At 36.4% G+C, this 20,718-nt stretch overlaps 1 protein-coding gene across 1 annotated transcript; it reads right to left on the bottom strand.

Moving 5' to 3' along the window:
• Positions 1-77: 77 nt before the first annotated feature.
• On the bottom strand, positions 78-20,520 carry LOC124211230 (tyrosine-protein kinase transmembrane receptor Ror). The gene is made up of 9 exons (XM_046610072.2): positions 20,011-20,520; positions 7,665-7,892; positions 6,770-6,858; positions 6,172-6,333; positions 3,573-3,735; positions 2,892-3,172; positions 1,664-1,837; positions 1,096-1,254; positions 78-563 (listed from the first exon to the last, which is right to left on the bottom strand). The coding sequence occupies exons 1-9, from the start codon at positions 20,069-20,071 to the stop codon at positions 261-263; spliced, it is 1,620 nt and encodes a 539-aa protein (XP_046466028.1). The 5' UTR covers positions 20,072-20,520; the 3' UTR covers positions 78-260.
• Between the last annotated feature and the right edge of the window lie 198 nt (positions 20,521-20,718).

Below are 20,718 nucleotides of genomic sequence, written 5' to 3'. Positions count from 1 at the left end.
TTTTTTCACCAAAAATTTTTTCCCACATCGATTCAGTGTCACGAACATATAGTCCGACAGCCTGCACGGCGTTGTCCGTGCTTCGATACTCTCGAAATCGACCCTAAACGATCAGCTGATCGTCCGACGCGCCGCCATGTTTCACAACCGGATCCCAAAACTGTGTCACAAGTCATCTCTTCGCAGAAAATGCCTGCTGAACCCAGGTGTTCGTTCACAGTTGCATCACATTTTTTTTCATCCTCCAGCTAACTTTTCCTTCAATTTGGCAGCGGCGGAAGTGGCTGAAGATACTCGCATCTGTTCACCGGCGCCGGTAGCAAATAGCCATCGGTGTCGAGGGCATCCGGCGATCGAATGGCGACTGGTCCTTGAGGAGGGCGAGGCAGCGAACCCTTGTCGCTAGATTTCTCGCGGGCGAGTTCCAGCTTCTCCAAAATGTCGGTGAACTTGAGCCGATCCTTCGGCTCCGTCTTCCAGCAGCCTCGCATGACGTCACAGATGAATGGCGGACAGTCTTCGGGCGGAAGGAGCATTATTCCCTGTAGAATTAGCTTCATCACCTACGGAACGAGAATGCAGATCGTTAATGCCTGTTTTTTACTTCAAAAGCAAAATCGGGGACTATCATTTTTTTTCACCCGGTGACAGGGATTTTTTATGGCGTCTCGCAAACCCTTGAATATTTTGAAATTTTTAACATCTCAATCTTTTCTTAATACTTTGGAATCACGCGAAGTTCATTAATTCCTATAAAATCGTTAAAAATCCTTTTGAATCTTGTGAAATTATAAGATACCTTGACCGAGTCTCCGGAATCTTAAAAATTATGTCAAATCTCTTGGAAACGTGTCATCTTGAAATCTGGTACATACACGAAATGATGAGTGATTTACTCTTAAGCTTATGCCATAGAAATCCCTGAATTTGGTACTGAACTTCCAGATGTTCATCTTCTAAATAAGTGACAGCTGTCTTTTATCTTTTCATGACGAGATGTCAGTTTTCTAAGGTCGATAAAAAAATTTTTTTTTTCCATCTATAGCTGATTAGATTCTTCGCGTTACGTTCACAGAAATTAAGAAAACATTTTACTTCGTCGTTGTTGTGCCCGTAATACGGCTGCTTCCCGAAGGAATAAACTTCCCAAATAACAACGCCGAAACTCCAGACGTCACTTTCTAACGTGAATCGGCCAAATATCACGCTCTCTGGAGCCATCCAACGAACGGGTAGCAATCGAGATCCGCCGATCTGTGGATGAAGAATTATTATTACGATTTTTTAATAGGTTTCAAACGATACCTCAGTTGACAAATAACAACTTAAAAAATCCATAACATTGTTATATCAAGTGTCTACAGTATACTCTTGTCTTACGTGCCATTATTATATTACTACGATCTAGAAAACACGAATTTTCATACTTTGCTGATGTTGGAATACAAATGGCGGGCATTTAATACGCGTTTCAGTTCTCACGACTTTCTTGGTATTTTCAACGATTGTTTATTACTAAATTGAATACGTGAAACATTGTTGCTGTTACGTTGATCTGTTTTAATATATACAATGAAAGAGAGAGAGAGAGAAAAGAATATGAAAATTTGTCATTCATGTTTGAGGGAAAACGTCTTCGTTTTTTCAGTGACATATTAAGTACCTTGTAATAGTCGCAGGTGTAGACGTCGCGTGACATTCCAAAGTCAGCAATCTTCACGATCAAGTCGGAACCGACCAGGCAATTACGGCAGGCCAGATCTCGGTGAACAAATCTTTGCGACGACAAATACGTCATTCCAGCCGCTATTTGTGTTGATATCCAGAGCAAGGAATCCTGTTTTCATAAACAAAATCACACAAATTATAAATTGCGATTTTCTCAGGAGAGTAAATTGAATTTTTTTATTTGATCTGAAATGTCTCAAATCACAAACATAACATGACGAAGATTTTATAGGCGAAACAGAAGCTAATACGTAGATAAATCTGACTTAAATAAGAATTCCTGTGATACGGAATAAAATTTTTAAATACTGAATTTCTTCTGTAGAAGCTTTTGCTATTAACAATATCAGAGAAAATGTATTATTCTACTATTTTTAACGGAAAATCCCTGTAGACCGTTCGATTTTAATAAAAAAAAAAACGATCTCGCTTTACTCGTAAATGAATTTCCTCCAAATCTTTCAAGGCAGATTTCGTTTTTAGCTCGTCACTTGGTGAAATGAAATGCGATACAGACGATCGTTAGAATCTACAGATCATAAAGTTATGATTAAGAAGGAAATAAATTGTTAATATCATAATCAAAACTATCTAACTTGATCGATTTGTGGACAAATTCGTTGAAGAATAAAATGATATCAATGTCATTCGGAATGATTTCGTAATCTTCGAAATCACATCGAAATCACTTATATTAAAATAAAATTCTGCATCAGTAATCGTCGAGGTGATCATGAGAAATAATTTAGAATCACATGAATCTCTTTGTAATTTTAAGAAATAATGTGAAATGTTAAAAATCATGAGAAATCACTCGATCAAAGCAATATTTATTTCTCAAGTAATCTCTCACGACCACGAAATACGTAATCACGATATCCATTTTTGATTCGGTGAAACATCTCTAGGAACAATCGGTATAGACTAGGAAAAATATTTCTCATACCGTATTCCTCCGATCAAACAACAAAATAAAATGTCTTTATATTTGTCTCGAAGGAATTTTCCGCTGCTTGATGAAAGTTATAATGAAAAATTTCATTGGATCAAGTGAAGATGCGCAGTGAATCACGAATACAAAAAAAAAAAAAAAAAGGAACAATCGGAATTTCTGGACCTTTATTTTAAAATCTGCAACAATTCAACTGTTACTCGATTCTCACCCTGGTCAAAGGCGGTAATCCAGGTGTGGAGCATCTGAGTTGTCGCGAGTTTGCTCTTAGGACTTCGGCAAGATCGCCGTGAGGCATGTATTCGAAAACCATCCAAGGACTGTTGGTCGCATCACGGAGAACAACGCCAATCAGGAAAAGGATATTCCGGTGCCGGAAGGACGACATTATGTCCACCTCTCGCATAAAGTCCTCTTCAGCCTCGCAGGAAGCTGAATCTTTCAGGACTTTGACTGCCACCGTTTCAGTCGCATCGCCACGACGAAGTTGACCTGTTAGAACAAGATTAGACGTGATCTATAAGTAGATTTTTGAAAATTTATTTTACGGAAAAAAGCAAAATTTCCGCTATCTGCAAAACAAGTACCGCGAACTGTTTAATTACAATTTGTAATGAATTGCAAATTTCATTTGTACGAATTGGAATTTTGTAGTTATAAACCAAAGTGAAATAAGCATTATATTTTTATTTAGAACTGTGTAAACCACAAAGTATATATTTCGTGTCCTTGAGTTGTAATTAATATCAGTTCGAGTACAATTTTTAAAAGTATTTGATATACCTACTCGTGTAAGTTACAAATTTGAAAAGTAATCAATATGCCCATTCTATACAAATGAAAGTACAATTGAAAGTGAAGAAATTTATCGAAAGGCTAAATCAACGCTCACCTTTGTAAACCTTGCCGAAACAACCCTCTCCTATATCTTGCAGGAACAAAACGCAGTCACGACGAAGTATAGGAACCTCCGGGGATCCGTAAGTTGAGTATTGTGTGTTTGGTATATATTTGTTGGGGAGAAGGAATCCCTTCTTCAGATTCATCGGAGACGGCTGTAACAGTGATTTAAACAAGATGAGTCGAAAAAAAAATTCTATTTTCACTTTGTAATTACTTGACCACATTTTCTACGAGTGTAATTATTTTCACTCAATCCCACCGTTACGGATATATTCGTAATTTGTGCGCAAACACTCCTTGACCATCTTGTCTCAGGCAATAAGATCCTGTTTTAGTATACACATAAATCGCAATAGTTTTATAAATTCACGTCATTGGATTTGATTAATAGTTATCGTTCATAAAAAGCGCAAAATTAATTAATCATACGTTGGTCTTATGATTTCTAGATTATTTTCTCGGAAATTACTGAACTAAGAGACTTTGAAAATCTCTGAAAAAAATCATGTATACTCTAATGATATTTGCGGAAACTATTTCAAAAAAATTATTGAAATACTACACTTTGCGTGTTTAGATAATAGAGACTTTTCAGAACATTGTCAAACATTTCGCAAAAATTGACGGTAAAATTAAAAAAAAAAACACACACACACACACACGCACATAATTTTTTCCTTTTTTCAGTCTTAATTCAAAGTTTTTCGATGTTTTCTTGAACAAACGAAGCAAACTTGTTCAAATAAAAACCGTTCCCCGGATATTTTGAGTTGAAAAAAATTCAAAACATTTTAGGCTAGAATCTGAATAATCAACGAAATTCATTAATCTTTTTCTTGTTTAATTTTGTGAAATCTATGAAAATATTTTTCACAGTATTTCCCGTGTTATTCCAAAAATTTTGCAGAAATAATCATATAAATATGTATATTTCCATGTCGATGAAATTATACAGAAATGATTTATGAACAGCTTGACATTAATTCGATTTCTGCGTGTCTAATTATTCCAATACTGAGATTACTCTTCAAAAGATTCTTTATGAATAATCAAATGACACGATTTGATCTAGATAGATTATTAATATCAGAATAAAAAAGTACGAAGGAAATTAACTAGTAACGCAATAGTTGAAAACGACGCTGCAAATAGTTGAAGAAAGAAAAAATGTGATGCTGCTAATGTTCTCGATACCTCGAAATAAATCAAGCACGAATGAATCACGCAAGTATAATTCTAAAGTATTTGATTTTTATCCGAGCTGCAATGTAATTTGTCGTACATCCATGAACGATGAAGGTAAAGATGTGACGCAATATCATATATATGTATATATTTATATGAAGTATAACGAGCGTAAATATATAAAGCCTGTCATCGTTAGAAATTGTAACTGGGTTATGCTTCGGCCAGGCAATCAATTCCAACGCCTCCGGTTCCGCTACTTCGTTGATGATCGCGTACACAGAAAGCTGAGCTAACGATCTTCCGGAGGGTTTTTAAACACTAGCTAGTCACTGATTAGACGAGAGATTTGAACACTGAAAGAAACTGTGACGTGCAGCTGTCTTTGATCCTGTGAAAAAATCGAACCTCTCCCAACGTGTGCGGCGAAAAAATTTGTTGACTTTACCAAACATGGCGATCAAATGTGCCGAAAGAAATGTTCTTGTTATTTAACCCTTACGCCCCGCACCGGGGTCAAAATTACCCGATGGCATGTTCACCGTAAATTCCGTATGAGAAACATCCGAAATAATCTGGTTGGATCAAAGGTAAATAATGAAATATCGTAAAAATCGATAATTCATTGTTTTTCCAAAAATTTTACCTCACGCACTCGAATAAATAGCTTTTTTCATCACGCGGTAATCTTCATATTTTTTTTCATCGATATCTGTGTCTTGAGAGTTGCAAAATTCATGATTTTTTTTTTTTTTGTAGAATTATCCATTTTCCGGTATTTTGTTGTTTTGTGAATTTTTATTTTTCATGTTCGAAACTATGGTTTGCTAAAAATAATTAATTTGCCTCGAAATATCACACTTAAAGAAAATCCCCAGACTTTTTTCAAGTTATTTGAATCGATTTGAAAAAAACGTGCTCGAAGTAACTTCAAATTGTAATGTCAAGTCATGATTCAAAATTATTTCAAATAATTAGGAGGTTGGTTAGTCGAAAACCGATACTTTTTGTCAATATTATTAATTTCCGATAGTCTTACATTCGGTATTTGTCAAATTATTTACCACGAATACAATAATTTTACAATTACCAAATGCACGGCTATCTCGTAATAAAAATAACAAAAAAAAAATATCGATTTTCGATTCTTAACAAAACATGTCTTTGGCTATACTTTGTCACCATGCTTATTAAATTCAAAACATTTCTCTTTTTTCAACATGTCGATAAAGTACGACGAAAGAAATGTTTATTGCTCCGACGAAACGTCAATTAATTCAACAAAAAAGCAGCCACAGTAATTTCCTTTTCCCATGTATGATCACCGCGATGTTTTGTTCATCAAGAGAGATTTTTTTTTACTCCTGTGTATACCCATTTAGATTTCTACGTTTGATACTTACGTTCAAAGAAGTTCGGCTGCATTTAGACGTGTATGCCCGCCGCCGCTGGCAATACCTAGCAAGAATAATCAGCCCGATCAGGATGAGAAGAGTGGCAGTACCACCGATAATTTCAGGTAGCTTTCGTTGGTGGCTCGGTCCCACTTGAGCAGTAGTGGGCACCTTCAACGAATCCATGGTAAATGTAAAGTCATATATAAAAATTCGCATGCTAAATTATCACAATTTTTTCATTTCGTTCTACACCAAAATCAAGAAGACACTTATATTTTCGTTTGACAATTTGGCAGTTTGTTCTCGCATCTCATTATTTTCAAAGTCAAAGAATACGAACAGTAATTATTAGAAACAGAAATATTCAGATTTATACGCATGAGACACAGCGCGGAATGCATCATACACTCCCTTAATGCCACGTACCAGTCCTACTCTTACCGACCGAGCAATCTCATCCCGATTTCTTGTTTATTCAGTAAACAAACGGATAGAATCGTCTCGAATTTCGATAGTAGGTTTGATTTTTGATCGCGGAAATAGAAAAATTCACGCATTGTTAATTATCTCGGAAATTTCACAGTAATATGAAAAGCAGACAAACCTCTTTCTTGTCTGGCAGCTCGGTTGTGCTGTTCGTGATGTTTCCATTCGGAGGTATGATGTTGTGAATTGGCATCGGCTCCATCGGAACTGCAATGCAAATCACGATTACCGAGATTCGAGTAAAAATTCGACTCCCAACCAACGCAGCAGTGCTCACATTACTCTTAAATATATGAATCATTCCATGTCAAATCACCCAGTCTGTGACCCCATGGTGAATTTGATTTCTTTTCTTATGTGATAGTCCTCTCTTCAAGAATTACAGATTTTTTTTCATTCCTTTAACATTTTTTTTTTTTTTTTTTACAAATTACTTGACCTATCTCAAAAACGATAATGATTTGATTTTCAGGAAATGTAGACAAATTCAACCATGTAAAATTACAATTTTTAGACCATAATTGAAGTGAGATTTCGGTTTAAAGAAAAAGAAAATTTCCAAAAGCATTCAACCTTTTTTTATCGCAACAATTGAAATTGGATGTTTTTTTTCGTTCTACGGTCGTTTTTCCCAGGATTTCTCAAAATTAAACAACAATACACGACAGAATAATCTTATGAATATTTATCTGCAAATTTTTCAGATGAATAATTGAAATTTCTCTTGGAAAAATCGGAAAAACAGGAATCCGACTTTCGTTTTGACTTTAAAATTATCGTTTTACACGTCGGAGTCTTTGTAAATTTATTCTAAAAGTCAAGCATTACCTTGTTTTTTAGGTAGCTTGAATACTTAAATATGTGAAATAATATGTTTTAAAAATGTCTTTTTATAAAGGTTTTAACAGTTCTTGGAATAAAGAGTGCACGAAAGTAATAATTTATCAAACAAAAATCTGGAACCGTCAGAGCCACAGTCTGGTTGATTTCACCATGGAATGCCTTATACTTACCCGTTATACGCGGGCATGTCAGGGCAGCGGTTGGTATCGAAGAATCGTGAGGACAAATACAGATCGCTGTATCGTTCCCGAAATTTTTGCAAGCCGCTTCCGGCCCACAAATTTGAGGATTTCCATGGCAGTTTATAATCGTTCTGTTCAATGCGATTGCTGCCTGCTGCCACCTTATCGTTGAATCTTCAGATTGCTCAAGCGGAAGGCCCGCGGTGACGATGGGACCTGGAAATTTGAATTCCGGTTCTTTCAGCTGCATAAATTATGTTCAATGAACGGAAAACATATTTTGAAAGCCCATCGTACAGGGCGAGAAAAAGAAATTCAAAAAACACGATAAACCAGATTTTTTGATACTTCAAAATCGTCGAGTTTAATATAATTTAAAAAAACTTGAATAGACTCGTAGCCATTTTACTTATTATTTCAACGAAGTAGCACATAATTTAATCAATTTCATCAATTCATCGATAAATCAATTGGAAGCGAGATTTACTGATTTCGATTAAATTCTATTCAATAACATGCTTATATTATATGCTTCAAGCTCGCTGATCTATTGGAAATAATTATTGAAGCAGTGCTTTGTGGAAGTAATCTTTAAACAGCACTTGATTATTTCGTAGCTAAATCAAAGAATCACGATAAATTTATTTCTCTGCCTCAATGCAGTATCAAAATAATATGCAGTGAAAAATTCCGTGCAGTAAAGGTTAATTATATAAGTCGTTTCTTGGCGCTAATTTCGCTCCTTGCTGACTCAACGTGACAAAATAAAAGCGTAACTGATTGCACGGAGATTGCACCGCTCTACATCCCTTGCTATTCGCGCTGTTCAGCTAAAGCCGAGACTAAAACGATCAGCTGTTCACCCAGGCAACGCCATATTGCTTTATCCAGCGCCGTATTTACTTACATAAGTAATTTTTTGGCGCTCATTTCGTTCTTTACTGACTATTGTAACAAAAGAAAAACGTAACTGATGGCGCGGAGCTTGCACTGCTTTAAATCGCTTGCTATTTGCTAACGCTACATATAATATCCCTTGCTTTCAGCTAAAACCGAGACTAAAACGATCAGCTGTTCACCCAGGCAACGCCATATTGCTTTATCCAACGCCGTATTTACTTACATAAGTAATTTTTTGGCGCTCATTTCGTTCTTTACTGACTATTGTAACAAAAGAAAAACGTAACTGATGGCGCGGAGCTTGCACTGCTTTAAATCGCTTGCTATTTGCTAACGCTACATATAATATCCCTTGCTGTCAGCTAAAACCGAGACTAAAACGATCAGCTGTTCACCCAGGCAACGCCATATTGCTTTATCCAACGCCGTATTTACTTACATAAGTAATTTTTTGGCGCTCATTTCGTTCTTTACTGACTATTGTAACAAAAGAAAAACGTAACTGATGGCGCGGAGCTTGCACTGCTTTAAATCGCTTGCTATTTGCTAACGCTACATATAATATCCCTTGCTTTCAGCTAAAACCGAGACTAAAACGATCAGCTGTTCACCCAGGCAACGCCATATTGCTTTATCCAACGCCGTATTTACTTACATAAGTAATTTTTTGGCGCTCATTTCGTTCTTTACTGACTATTGTAACAAAAGAAAAACGTAACTGATGGCGCGGAGCTTGCACTGCTTTAAATCGCTTGCTATTTGCTAACGCTACATATAATATCCCTTGCTGTCAGCTAAAACCGAGACTAAAACGATCAGCTGTTCACCCAGGCAACGCCATATTGCTTTATCCAACGCCGTATTTACTTACATAAGTAATTTTTTGGCGCTCATTTCGTTCTTTACTGACTATTGTAACAAAAGAAAAACGTAACTGATGGCGCGGAGCTTGCACTGCTTTAAATCGCTTGCTATTTGCTAACGCTACATATAATATCCCTTGCTGTCAGCTAAAACCGAGACTAAAACGATCAGCTGTTCACCCAGGCAACGCCATATTGCTTTATCCAGCGCCGTATTTACTTACATAAGTAATTTTTTGGCGCTCATTTCGTTCTTTACTGACTATTGTAACAAAAGAAAAACGTAACTGATGGCGCGGAGCTTGCACTGCTTTAAATCGCTTGCTATTTGCTAACGCTACATATAATATCCCTTGCTTTCAGCTAAAACCGAGACTAAAACGATCAGCTGTTCACCCAGGCAACGCCATATTGCTTTATCCAACGCCGTATTTACTTACATAAGTAATTTTTTGGCGCTCATTTCGTTCTTTACTGACTATTGTAACAAAAGAAAAACGTAACTGATGGCGCGGAGCTTGCACTGCTTTAAATCGCTTGCTATTTGCTAACGCTACATATAATATCCCTTGCTGTCAGCTAAAACCGAGACTAAAACGATCAGCTGTTCACCCAGGCAACGCCATATTGCTTTATCCAACGCCGTATTTACTTACATAAGTAATTTTTTGGCGCTCATTTCGTTCTTTACTGACTATTGTAACAAAAGAAAAACGTAACTGATGGCGCGGAGCTTGCACTGCTTTAAATCGCTTGCTATTTGCTAACGCTACATATAATATCCCTTGCTTTCAGCTAAAACCGAGACTAAAACGATCAGCTGTTCACCCAGGCAACGCCATATTGCTTTATCCAACGCCGTATTTACTTACATAAGTAATTTTTTGGCGCTCATTTCGTTCTTTACTGACTATTGTAACAAAAGAAAAACGTAACTGATGGCGCGGAGCTTGCACTGCTTTAAATCGCTTGCTATTTGCTAACGCTACATATAATATCCCTTGCTTTCAGCTAAAACCGAGACTAAAACGATCAGCTGTTCACCCAGGCAACGCCATATTGCTTTAGCCGGCACCGAACTTGAGAAACGTATTTCGGAATCGTATTTATTCGTGTCTACTGGGTAAAAATTAGAGCAGTTTAGGGGACTGGGAATATTCTTCCGTCTGTGTAAATGTGAGACACGTTACACTCCGTATTTATTCCAACTCTGCGGAGCGGAGCCGGTCAGAATTAATCAAGATCGAGGCCTCATGGCGCAGGGCGGCGTTGAACAGAGCGCCGACTGTTAACCGAGGAGTAATTAGGCGTTTGAACGGGTTCGTCTGCTCCGACCTCTCCGGGGTCATTCCGTGTTCCGGAGGGGAAATCCTGCGCCATAGTCCTGGACGAAACTGCGCACGTGTGCGAAATTGGCAAGTTTCATCAACCGAATTTTACGACGTTCGCTTAATCGCAAGTTTGAAGAAACGATAATCGACAAGAATGAAATTTTGATGGGATTGAACAATATATTAGAACATTAGTAAGCAAAAAGAGACAAAAGGGGAAGAAAAAGAAGTCTCTCCTAAATAACCCACAAGAATTATTTTAAATTTATGCATTGTAATTAGTTTTCCGAGTAAAATAAGTGTTGCTATCCTCGTGAATCGATGCGTGAAATTGATGTTTAGCATTTTTTTAATATACTCAAAAATGCTTCTTGGAATCAGGTAAAAACTTTGTGACTGTAGTGAAGTAGTTTATTTTTATCTGAATACAGAAACAGCTTATACATAGTACCTTGGAATTATTTTTCAATTTGGATAACATCCGATTCAATGTTGTGCTCAAATTTTTTGAAAATCAGTGCAAAGTTGAGACAAATTTTAAAAAAATTCATGAAACGAAGTTCAAAGAAAAATCATGAATGCTCTTTTATACAAGCAGAAATAAATAGAAAGAAAAGAAAAGAATGTAGGACGTCACAATTTTATCAAAAAATAAATCTTATTCGGTTTCAAAAATAATCGAACTCTGTTCTCGGTGAAAAAAATTTTCAGATATTAATCTTTGACCGTCCGGCTATCGGAGATCAAGGAATAACGATCGTTTCTCGTTCAACATATTTGAATACTTTATCTTATATAATAATACAACGACCTAAATTAGTAACGGAACGGTTGTTTACAAGGGGCCTACCAAAACAAGCAATGCGATACTCCGACTGTATTAGAATACAGATAGGAATTTCATTTCATTTGACGGGAAATATTTGAATAAGCGAGACGTCAGTTTTCCGACCAAATTTTCGGTGTTTAAATAATTATCAGAATTACCGAGTTCATTTTCAATTATTCTGAAAAATCCAAAATTAAGCATATCCAGTTAGGTGGTTAATAAACATTAAAAATTTTGACTGCATATTTTAATCGATTATACGTCATACTCATTTTTTTCACGCTGCAAACTTTGCGCTTGTTATCGCCATCTGGGATATGTGTGGAGATGTAACGATTTGTTAACACAGGTCGATAAGTGATCAATAAAACATAAAAAATAATCTCCGTATCGTTTTTCTTATCTTTCTCATTTTCTTACGTACATATATGTATATATATATTTTTTTTTTGTGCCTACCTATCTAAAATGTGTCAGAGAAAGTTAACTTCGTTTTAACGAGAGAAAAAAGGAGAACACGAATTTTCGTTATCCGACGTTATCCGAGTAATGAATCTTTTAACAAATTCTGAACTATGTTAGTGACTGGAAAAAATCGCCGAGAGAGAATAATTTCATCGGCGCATAAACTAGACTACTTACATCTCCGAAAAACGATTCGTTCCTAGGTAGTGTGAAAAAAATTAGCCAAATGAAAAAAATCATAAGATAAGAGCTGGAAAAAGTAGCTCAAATTAGTAATTAAATTAACATTTTTTGAATTAATGAACAACCTTAAGAAGGTTAAAAATTGTGATATTCGTACAATATAACAACAGATTGTCCGAAACGAATTTTAACTACGCCGGCGTATTTTTTTTTATAAAATACAAAGAAAATCGATCAAGAGACGTGGTTAAAAAATTTCGGAATTCCAATCAAGAAATTGGAATTGTTCTAATATCTTCAGAAAGTTTATTTGTTTAGTACAAAAATTGTTACTTCTCTAAAATTCGTTGAACAATGTGCCAAAAAAACCTGAAAATTCATCGATGAAATCATTACAAAAGTTGAATCTCAATAACTTAAAATTAATAAGATTACACGGGATTAAAAAAAAAAATGTTTGCCGGAGTTGTCGAAACTCCGTTTCAAGACCATTGTTGAGAAATATTTTCTCAAAAATAATTGCCCAAAAAATGATTGACAATCTCTGCTTCTGGTTAAAATTCACGGTCTAATAAATTATCAACGGGCCAAAAACGGCGTCTCCGATTTTTAATATCGTCTTTCGGAGGACGGAATAAAGGCGTTATCCGTGGGGCCCGACGGTTTGGGCCTTGGGTTGGGGTTGAGGCCGGCAGGGCCGCATATTTGAATCCAGCCGAGGTCGACGCGAAGGGGTATCTTGGGACAGAGAAGCTATTCATATGGTGCTCCGAACTCGTAACGGGTCAAGGCGTTATCTCCGCGGTCAGCCATCTCCGATGCTGCACCGACGGCACAACTCGACGGGCTTTCTCCTCTCTGCGTTCACTTTTTGCGCACGTGTGCTTCGGCCTACGGCAATGACACCGTGCTCTGTGCTGCCCCTTGTCCTTATAACGAACCACCGTTGGCCAGTGCACGAATATCGACGATTAGCTGATTTCGAAAGCCGTGCTTTTTTTTACCATTTTTATCCTTAATATCCTCGAGCAAAAGTGTTCAAAAGGGGCATTGTTTTTTCGATAAGATAAAATTTCAAAGTCGATTATATTTGATTAGCTTCGTTTTACTAATTTCAGTCTGACTGTCGTAAAGCGCGATTCATGATCTCGATAAAATCTTCATTTCCATTTGTTCTAGACTTGTAAATTTTTCGAAAATTTACTATTCGAACTTTTCAAACTAATGTATAAACTCGAGTAAGAAATGAGATGTTGAAAAGTGTCGAGACGCGATTTTGTCTCGTCTTGAGATATGGATTGATGAAGATAATGTTTGAAAATTATTGTATCACATAAAAATCACCGTCATTTTTGAAGTGGGAACATTATTTTTTCTTTTTATTATGACGGCTCCAATTTACTTATTGATTTAGTTTCTTTTTTTTCTTTTTTTTTTTTGTCGTCAAAAATTCCCTCAAGTCTTGAATTGATTTTTTCGTTAATTATAGGCCAAATTCATTTGTCGTCGGGTGAGAAATGTTTATGCTCGCGTATTTCAATATGTATTAACGATTTTATACTATAACTTTATAATTCATGTTCATTAACCTTTCTATACATTTTATCTATTCCAGCTGAATTCACCCTTCTATTTTGTTGCTAGTACACTCTTCGACTTCTGTTTATCAAATCAAAAGAAATCCTTGCACTCGTACCCATAGCTTAAAAAATTCACCAACAATCAACAAAAACAACAATTTCGACAAAAGAAATAGAAAGAATAACAATCGGAAGTTACCACTTAGAAATGCGTGAATCAGTCGAGCAAGATCTGGTAAACATTTTAGCATTATACTTTTTAACAAAAAAATTGTCCGAAATTACACAAGTTTTAAGAAAACGATAATTTTTTTGCCCGCTTAATGGTTTCAAGGATATATTTGATGTTTTATATCGGATGAAAGAATCGTCAATATGGCTATTTTTAAGCGATATCAAGTCTTTTTCATAACAATACGGCAAGATTAATTTTCTACATAGAAATCAAAATATTTCTACAAAATTCCCAGTAATTCATACCGAGAGATTTTCATGAAAGGATCTGCTCGTAACGCGAACGCTTCAACTTACCGGACTTTGATTGGCTAACATTCATTCTCTCAGCCTAAGGCGAGAGCCTTTGCTGAAAACAAAAAATTCCCTGGAATCGACCTGTTGACAATTGACAGTCAAACATAACCTCTCACGGATTAAGAATCGCCATGCTGATAAAACTTTTACGAGGTTGGCTACGCTTAATAAACTATACGAGTTGCAATTATCGAGCAGGGTTGACGAAACTTTGCTAACCAATCAGAATGCTTGGATGGTGGGGGAGATGTGAACAGTGAAACAACAGAATCTCAACCCGGGTCTTTTTGAAAAAATAACTTTAAGAAGTTAATATTTTTCAAGGGAACGCGTCAGTAAAAAAAAAAAAAGAAACAGAAATACTGTTCCGCATTGTTATGAACGAAATCAAAACTAATTGACTTCCTCGGCATTAAGTCCCGTAAGCCCTCGGATCTCTCGACTTTTAACTACCGCGGCTGAATTAAGATAAGTTTGAGATATCAGTTATTCGTGTGTATACCTATCATCTCCAAGCTTCCCAGACTGTCGGAGCAGCAGCAGCAGCAACTATCAAACGTTCTAAGGCCTGAAAAATTGGGCAAAAAATAGTTACCCTCCATTATCGTATACGTTCGTTATCCTGCAGCGCCAGCTTTCCACCATTTTTTGCGCCCCACGCTGTGCTCGGGATCCGTCGTAATTAACGGTTCAAAAATCGGGGGAGAGGGGGGAAGATTCTAATTTAGAAAACGGCTCGTACGAACCGAAACTTTCCCGTTTTACACGATCGCAATAAATATTGCTGCAACCAGTAAATATAGATTGATTAACAATTTTTTCCAATCTTCTCATTGATTCAAAATCGTGGGAATATTGAGAGCGATTTGTCCGCAACTTTCATCATTTTAATTACTTATTTTGCGTTGACTAATCTATTTTCCTCTACTTGTTTTTTCGACAAATTCACAGATCCGATCGATTTCTGTAATGTTTGTCATTAAAACACAAGAAAACTGATGGGTTATTTTTTTTTTTTTTTTGAACCAACTTAATACGAATTTTCTCTTCTCATTTTTCTGCTCGCGGGTTAAATTGTTTGTCATACAATTTTTGGGAGTCCCCGCAATCCTGTTATACATTTATCGGGGTTATCAGGATCGGTGAGATATTATTACAATTATGTTTGGCTCCAAATGGTTACGCAATGATGATGACGTTCGACGATGCTTCTACGATAAAAAATTGACGAAAAATACGTGATGGATGCGGTTTAATATTTTCGTGATTATTTGACCTCGTTATTTAGATCTAAGGTGATTCAAAACAGCTAAAAAAAAAAAAAAACACGGAAAGACTGGGTTTCAGATTTTAATTCGTGTTAATAATTCATTTCTAGACTTACAATATGTTGTTTTTCAAAGTTAGAAACGACTCATCAGTCATCAAAATTTGCTCATCAACGGAGCTTCGGCATCTTTGACTTAATTCAATTGAGGTGAATCTACTTAAAATGATCTCGTATTAGCACGGAAAAAATTTCCAAACATTCTATCATTATTTTCTTTGGGTCTAATGAGTTGTGCATAATTTTTTATATTTTAGACCTTATTTCTGCACAAATTAACATTACTTAAAAATTATTTTCGGGGGATTTGTAGACCATCAATACACGAAATGAATGAGCCATGATCGATGAAAATTGGAGAAGCAAGTCGATTTTATAATTTTCTTAAGTTTCCTAACGAACTTTTTTCATTGCAAATCGCTGGTTTCAATTTTTTTCTCAATATCGCAAAAAGACACTTTAAGCAAAACTTGACTCAATTAACGCGATTCGCATTTCGACCTCTTTTGGTTTCTTTTTTTCGTCATTCGATATTTATCATCAATTTTGTTCAACACGTGCATTGTTGTTGTATTTTGTATATTTATAGTTGGAAATAAACACTTTTTGTTGATCTTATTACGAAGTAGTCCATTGAGTACTCATTAAATTAATATATTATTCCTAAGCGATGATGAATTTCAATTTATCAACGAACACTGGAATTATAAACAATGGGGTAGATATCGACAGAGGATATCGATTATTCATTTTAAATAGCTTTAAAACGATATTAAATCTAGTAATATTCATTGTATTTCATTTTATTACGGCTTGTAACTTGTGTGTTAAACTATTTTTTTTTTAAATTCGTTTGTACAGAATTTTTTCGCGATAGTCAATTCAATACTAATATTTATTTGATCGAAATCAACGTCAGTGGAACCTTCAATAATTCGGAATTCAACGATACCAAAATAAGTGATCGCAAAGTGAAATCGAACGAATCTACTGAATTTTTTACCATTTTGCATGGATGATTTGATATGAAAAATCGATATCTAATCTCTTATTGATAATTTCTCTGATAAATAAATGGATGAAATAAATTTCATGAATGTGTACCACTTTTTTCATCGTCCAGTATTAAACGAACTAAATTTCGAGAAAATGAAACTACTGCCATCCTATAACAACATCACCCATTAAATTCACAACTGATGTCAAAATCTAACGAATTTAGGCAGGTGCAGTGAGCTGGACGCTGGAGCAGACGACGACCCGTTGTAATTGACCAAGAGTTCGAATTAAGTCTCTGATATAAAGAAAAAAATGTCCGAACTATTATCGTATTTCAGCCTTAAGTAAAAAAAAAAAAAGATTCTGGACACGAGATAGTAATGAATTTCTTATCTGAATTTAATTCTCTACAAAATGGTTCTAGGACCATGTCCGGATTATTGAATGTGGCTGAGTGCTAACAGTCTTGAAAGAAAGCATGAAATCTTTGCCATGTTCTTTATAAAGGTAAACTTGGAATTCCGAGAACGATATTTGAAAATTGTACTCACAAGATATGCTTCAGCGAGAATTTTTTATTTGCTGTAATATGGCAAGTTTTTCATATGAGAGCATGAAAGTAATGTTCCTTACAACCGAAATCGCGCAATAAATAACACTGAGGCTTAATTTACTTTAAAAGAAAAAGAATGCGGCGACTTAAGCAAACGGATTTAGTGTAGCAATCAGTAGGAAAATGTAGTATCGATTACTATAAATTACCTAAATAGTTATTGGTAACACATTTTTTGTTTTTTTTTACACAGTACGAAGAATATTCGTAACGTTATACTGTAACGGTACAAATGTAGTTTTCATTAGAAATTGTGGACATTCGCGCAGCACTTAAATTATAATACTTAATTCCTTCGCTATTTATGTATAGAACTATGATATCGGTTGACGGTAAATAAGCGAGGAATACGAAAGCTCACGAAGTGACTAACTTCCTTTCGATGAAGTTAATTACCTAATAATGGTCATGTGCATGTATACGTAAGTTACGTAAACAATTAGATTACTTACTCGTGTATAACTTGGCACTGCGTGCCACGCGAGAGATTAGAAGCTCGCTTATCGAACTTTAATATGAACTCCGTTCAGTCTTGTTTGCAATATTAACAAGGATAAGTATTTTGTCAAATAGTGTTTCCTCCTTGCATGAAGTTCCGAGTAATTCGGAAAAAGCCTGCGGTTCATTTCAACTGTCGGTATTTTTTTTACACTCCTTAAATAAAATCGTCAGCGTTTGATTCAGTTGATTTTTTAAAAAGCTGAGAATTATTCGGATGATTAGAACAGACCTTTTTGTTCGTTACAGCAAAAAAAAAAAAAAAAATGAATATAAGATGGACGAATATGTAGAAAAATACTGTTACAAAATTTTTCTATGGTAAATTGTCGGGTTCATCTGATACCCTGATGCTGTTGTCTATAGATACAAAGTGGATTTACCGAAAGTGAAAAACAATTCTGTCAGATAACGGCGTAAAGTCGGAGCATTGTTTACCCCGATATGACTGCAAGCATGTAAATAACTTAAATACGCACAAGCATTCTACGTAATGCTGTAATTTCACTCTCGGTACGGAATTGAAAATTGTAGTCCACCAATTTTTTATTATAGCCTATATTTTTTTCGAAGACTGCTACGTAGCCAACATTCAGAAGTCGAAACCTTGCTGTAAGATCTGAAATTTCAATATTTCAGAATAATTTCACTGAGATTACGTGATTCGTTATCGACAGTCGCGATTCGGACAACTTTTCACAGTGTTCACAGCGAAAATTTGATCGCATTTCAACCGCTGAATTGGTTGAAAATACCGTACGAACTGTCATTTTGTTTTCACATACTTCAGATAAATGCCGTGCGATGAAGAAGAGTTAAGATGACGGTAAAGAAACTTTTTTTTCGCAATGATTATGGTGAAAAAGAGAAGAGATAAAGGCATGGATGTTCGAGAATGAGAAGAGACGAGAAAAAGAACATTTGAAAAAAAAAGAACAACGCCATGATGACGTAGTTCGTAATTTTGACGATCCATGATCACACGAAAAAAGTCGATTCTAGATTTTACGTGAGAAAACTTGACAAATGCTGTGACAGGCGTGGTGGCAGGAATATTTTCTAGTACGATTAAACAAAATTGAACTAAAATTTGTAACTGTCATTGATTGAAGCGGCGTATCAGGAAACTGTCTGCTGTCTAATTTTCTGAAAATTTATCGTTTTTATTCTTTATCTAAATGCTTTCAATATTTCCGGCTGTGTGTCTGCTACGCCAAAGAACGTACGTTAACAAAACTTTAAAACCCAGTGATCCTCCATGTTCGTACCGTGAGAGTGCCAATCACGTATCAAAACTGCCCGAACATAAACTTGAAATAGTTGTAAAAATTTTTTACGCGTCGCAATAATTCCGTTTCGATGATTGAATACCATGTTTTGTACAGCTTTTATATCAGCCTTGTTTCAACTAACATTTAACCCACGATTATTTATTAGTTCCACTAATCTTATCGTTTTTCAGATTTTCATACTCCAATCATTTCATACTACCAACTTTATTGGTACTCCGTAGATAATTTTACAACGAAGCTTGCAGCTCGGGCTGTTTTCACGTACAGATCGATTTTCGCGAATATTTTTCTCCGGACTGAGCACCTTTTTTCAACTTCTTTTTCCGTAGTTCAATGCGGTTCACCGAGTACCTTCAACCCGACTTGTTCCAGAAAATTCGTTTTATAATCGCGGAAATGCGAACAATTCTCGTCTCTTGAAAAGTTTACTAATTTTCTTGACACGGACACATTTGTCTTACGGCATTTCGATCAGATTTCACTACAATTGCTACAGATTCTACTGACAAAATAACAACTGCCGGTACAACAGTTACCTGCATTGTTTTCAAACATCGGAAGATCGTAAAGTTATTTTCCAAAACAGCCCGAAAATCGGTGTGTGTGTGTGTGATCAAAGTTAACGGATTTCAATAATTTTGGTCTCAATCGACGCGGCTTTTATTGACACAGAATTGATACGAAAATTTCACGCGATTGTTCAAGTACTTTTCAAGTCATCCGAATAACAAAATAAAAAAAACAAAAAACATACCAAATTACCGATATCTCGAGAACCAGTCAACGTATTTCGATGATCGTGGTTTCAATCAAGACGATTTCTTCTTGACTCAGAACCGCTTAGATTTTCAACGCGATTAGTTTGCCTCCGATGATCGCGTCTCTGTCTAACTTACGATTAGACCTGATTGTTTTCGGCGTACCTGGTTTAAAGTCCGCTTGCTTCAAGGCCCGCCTGAGCTTGGCGGGTCTGTTTGGAGCCATGAAGAGGCGATCTCGTCCGTCTGAGAAAGCGCCAAGCTAGCAGAGAGTAACGAGTCTCGTCGAAGGTGAGAGACGACATGCACCTGCACAAGCACAATAAGCACGGCACCAAACACTCGCGTAATTATCAGAGCAGCGGTGGCTGGGTTCGAACTGTTACCACCGCCTCGCTAATTCCCCCATTAAGAGCCGAACCCCTCGTCGCGCATTCTTGGTCGACCGATCGACCGGACAGCCGGAAAAGGTACTCAAACCGCTCTTTCCAATCCAGCGCAGTTTCGGACCATGGCTAAAAATCGGGCCTGAAAGACCGGGGCGCCAAATTTCAACCCGGCAGCTCTTCGCTGACTTCCGTTTTAACCACTCCGCGTCGCACTTCTCACCGACTGAGTGACTGACTGACTGACTGACTGTCTCTTACTCGCGGACCGCACGCGTGCCTTCTTCACACTACTTCTGCCCACTCAAGTTAGTGCCCACCCACTGCATCTGATCCCTAAGTCCGGAGCCACGAGTGCCAGATTACGCTCATCACCCACGGCCGGAATTAGGGACGCACTTTGGGGCGGTCCCGCGTACAGTAAGGAATGAGAGAATATATATTCAAACGCATTAAGCGGGGTGATCACCCTTTGGCGCTTGATTTT

The sequence above is a fragment of the Neodiprion pinetum genome, chromosome 2, assembly GCF_021155775.2.
Source record: "Neodiprion pinetum isolate iyNeoPine1 chromosome 2, iyNeoPine1.2, whole genome shotgun sequence".
Lineage (NCBI taxonomy): Eukaryota > Metazoa > Arthropoda > Insecta > Hymenoptera > Diprionidae > Neodiprion > Neodiprion pinetum.
Note: the sequence above shows the minus strand (reverse complement) of the source record. Positions and strands in the feature narration are given on the sequence as shown.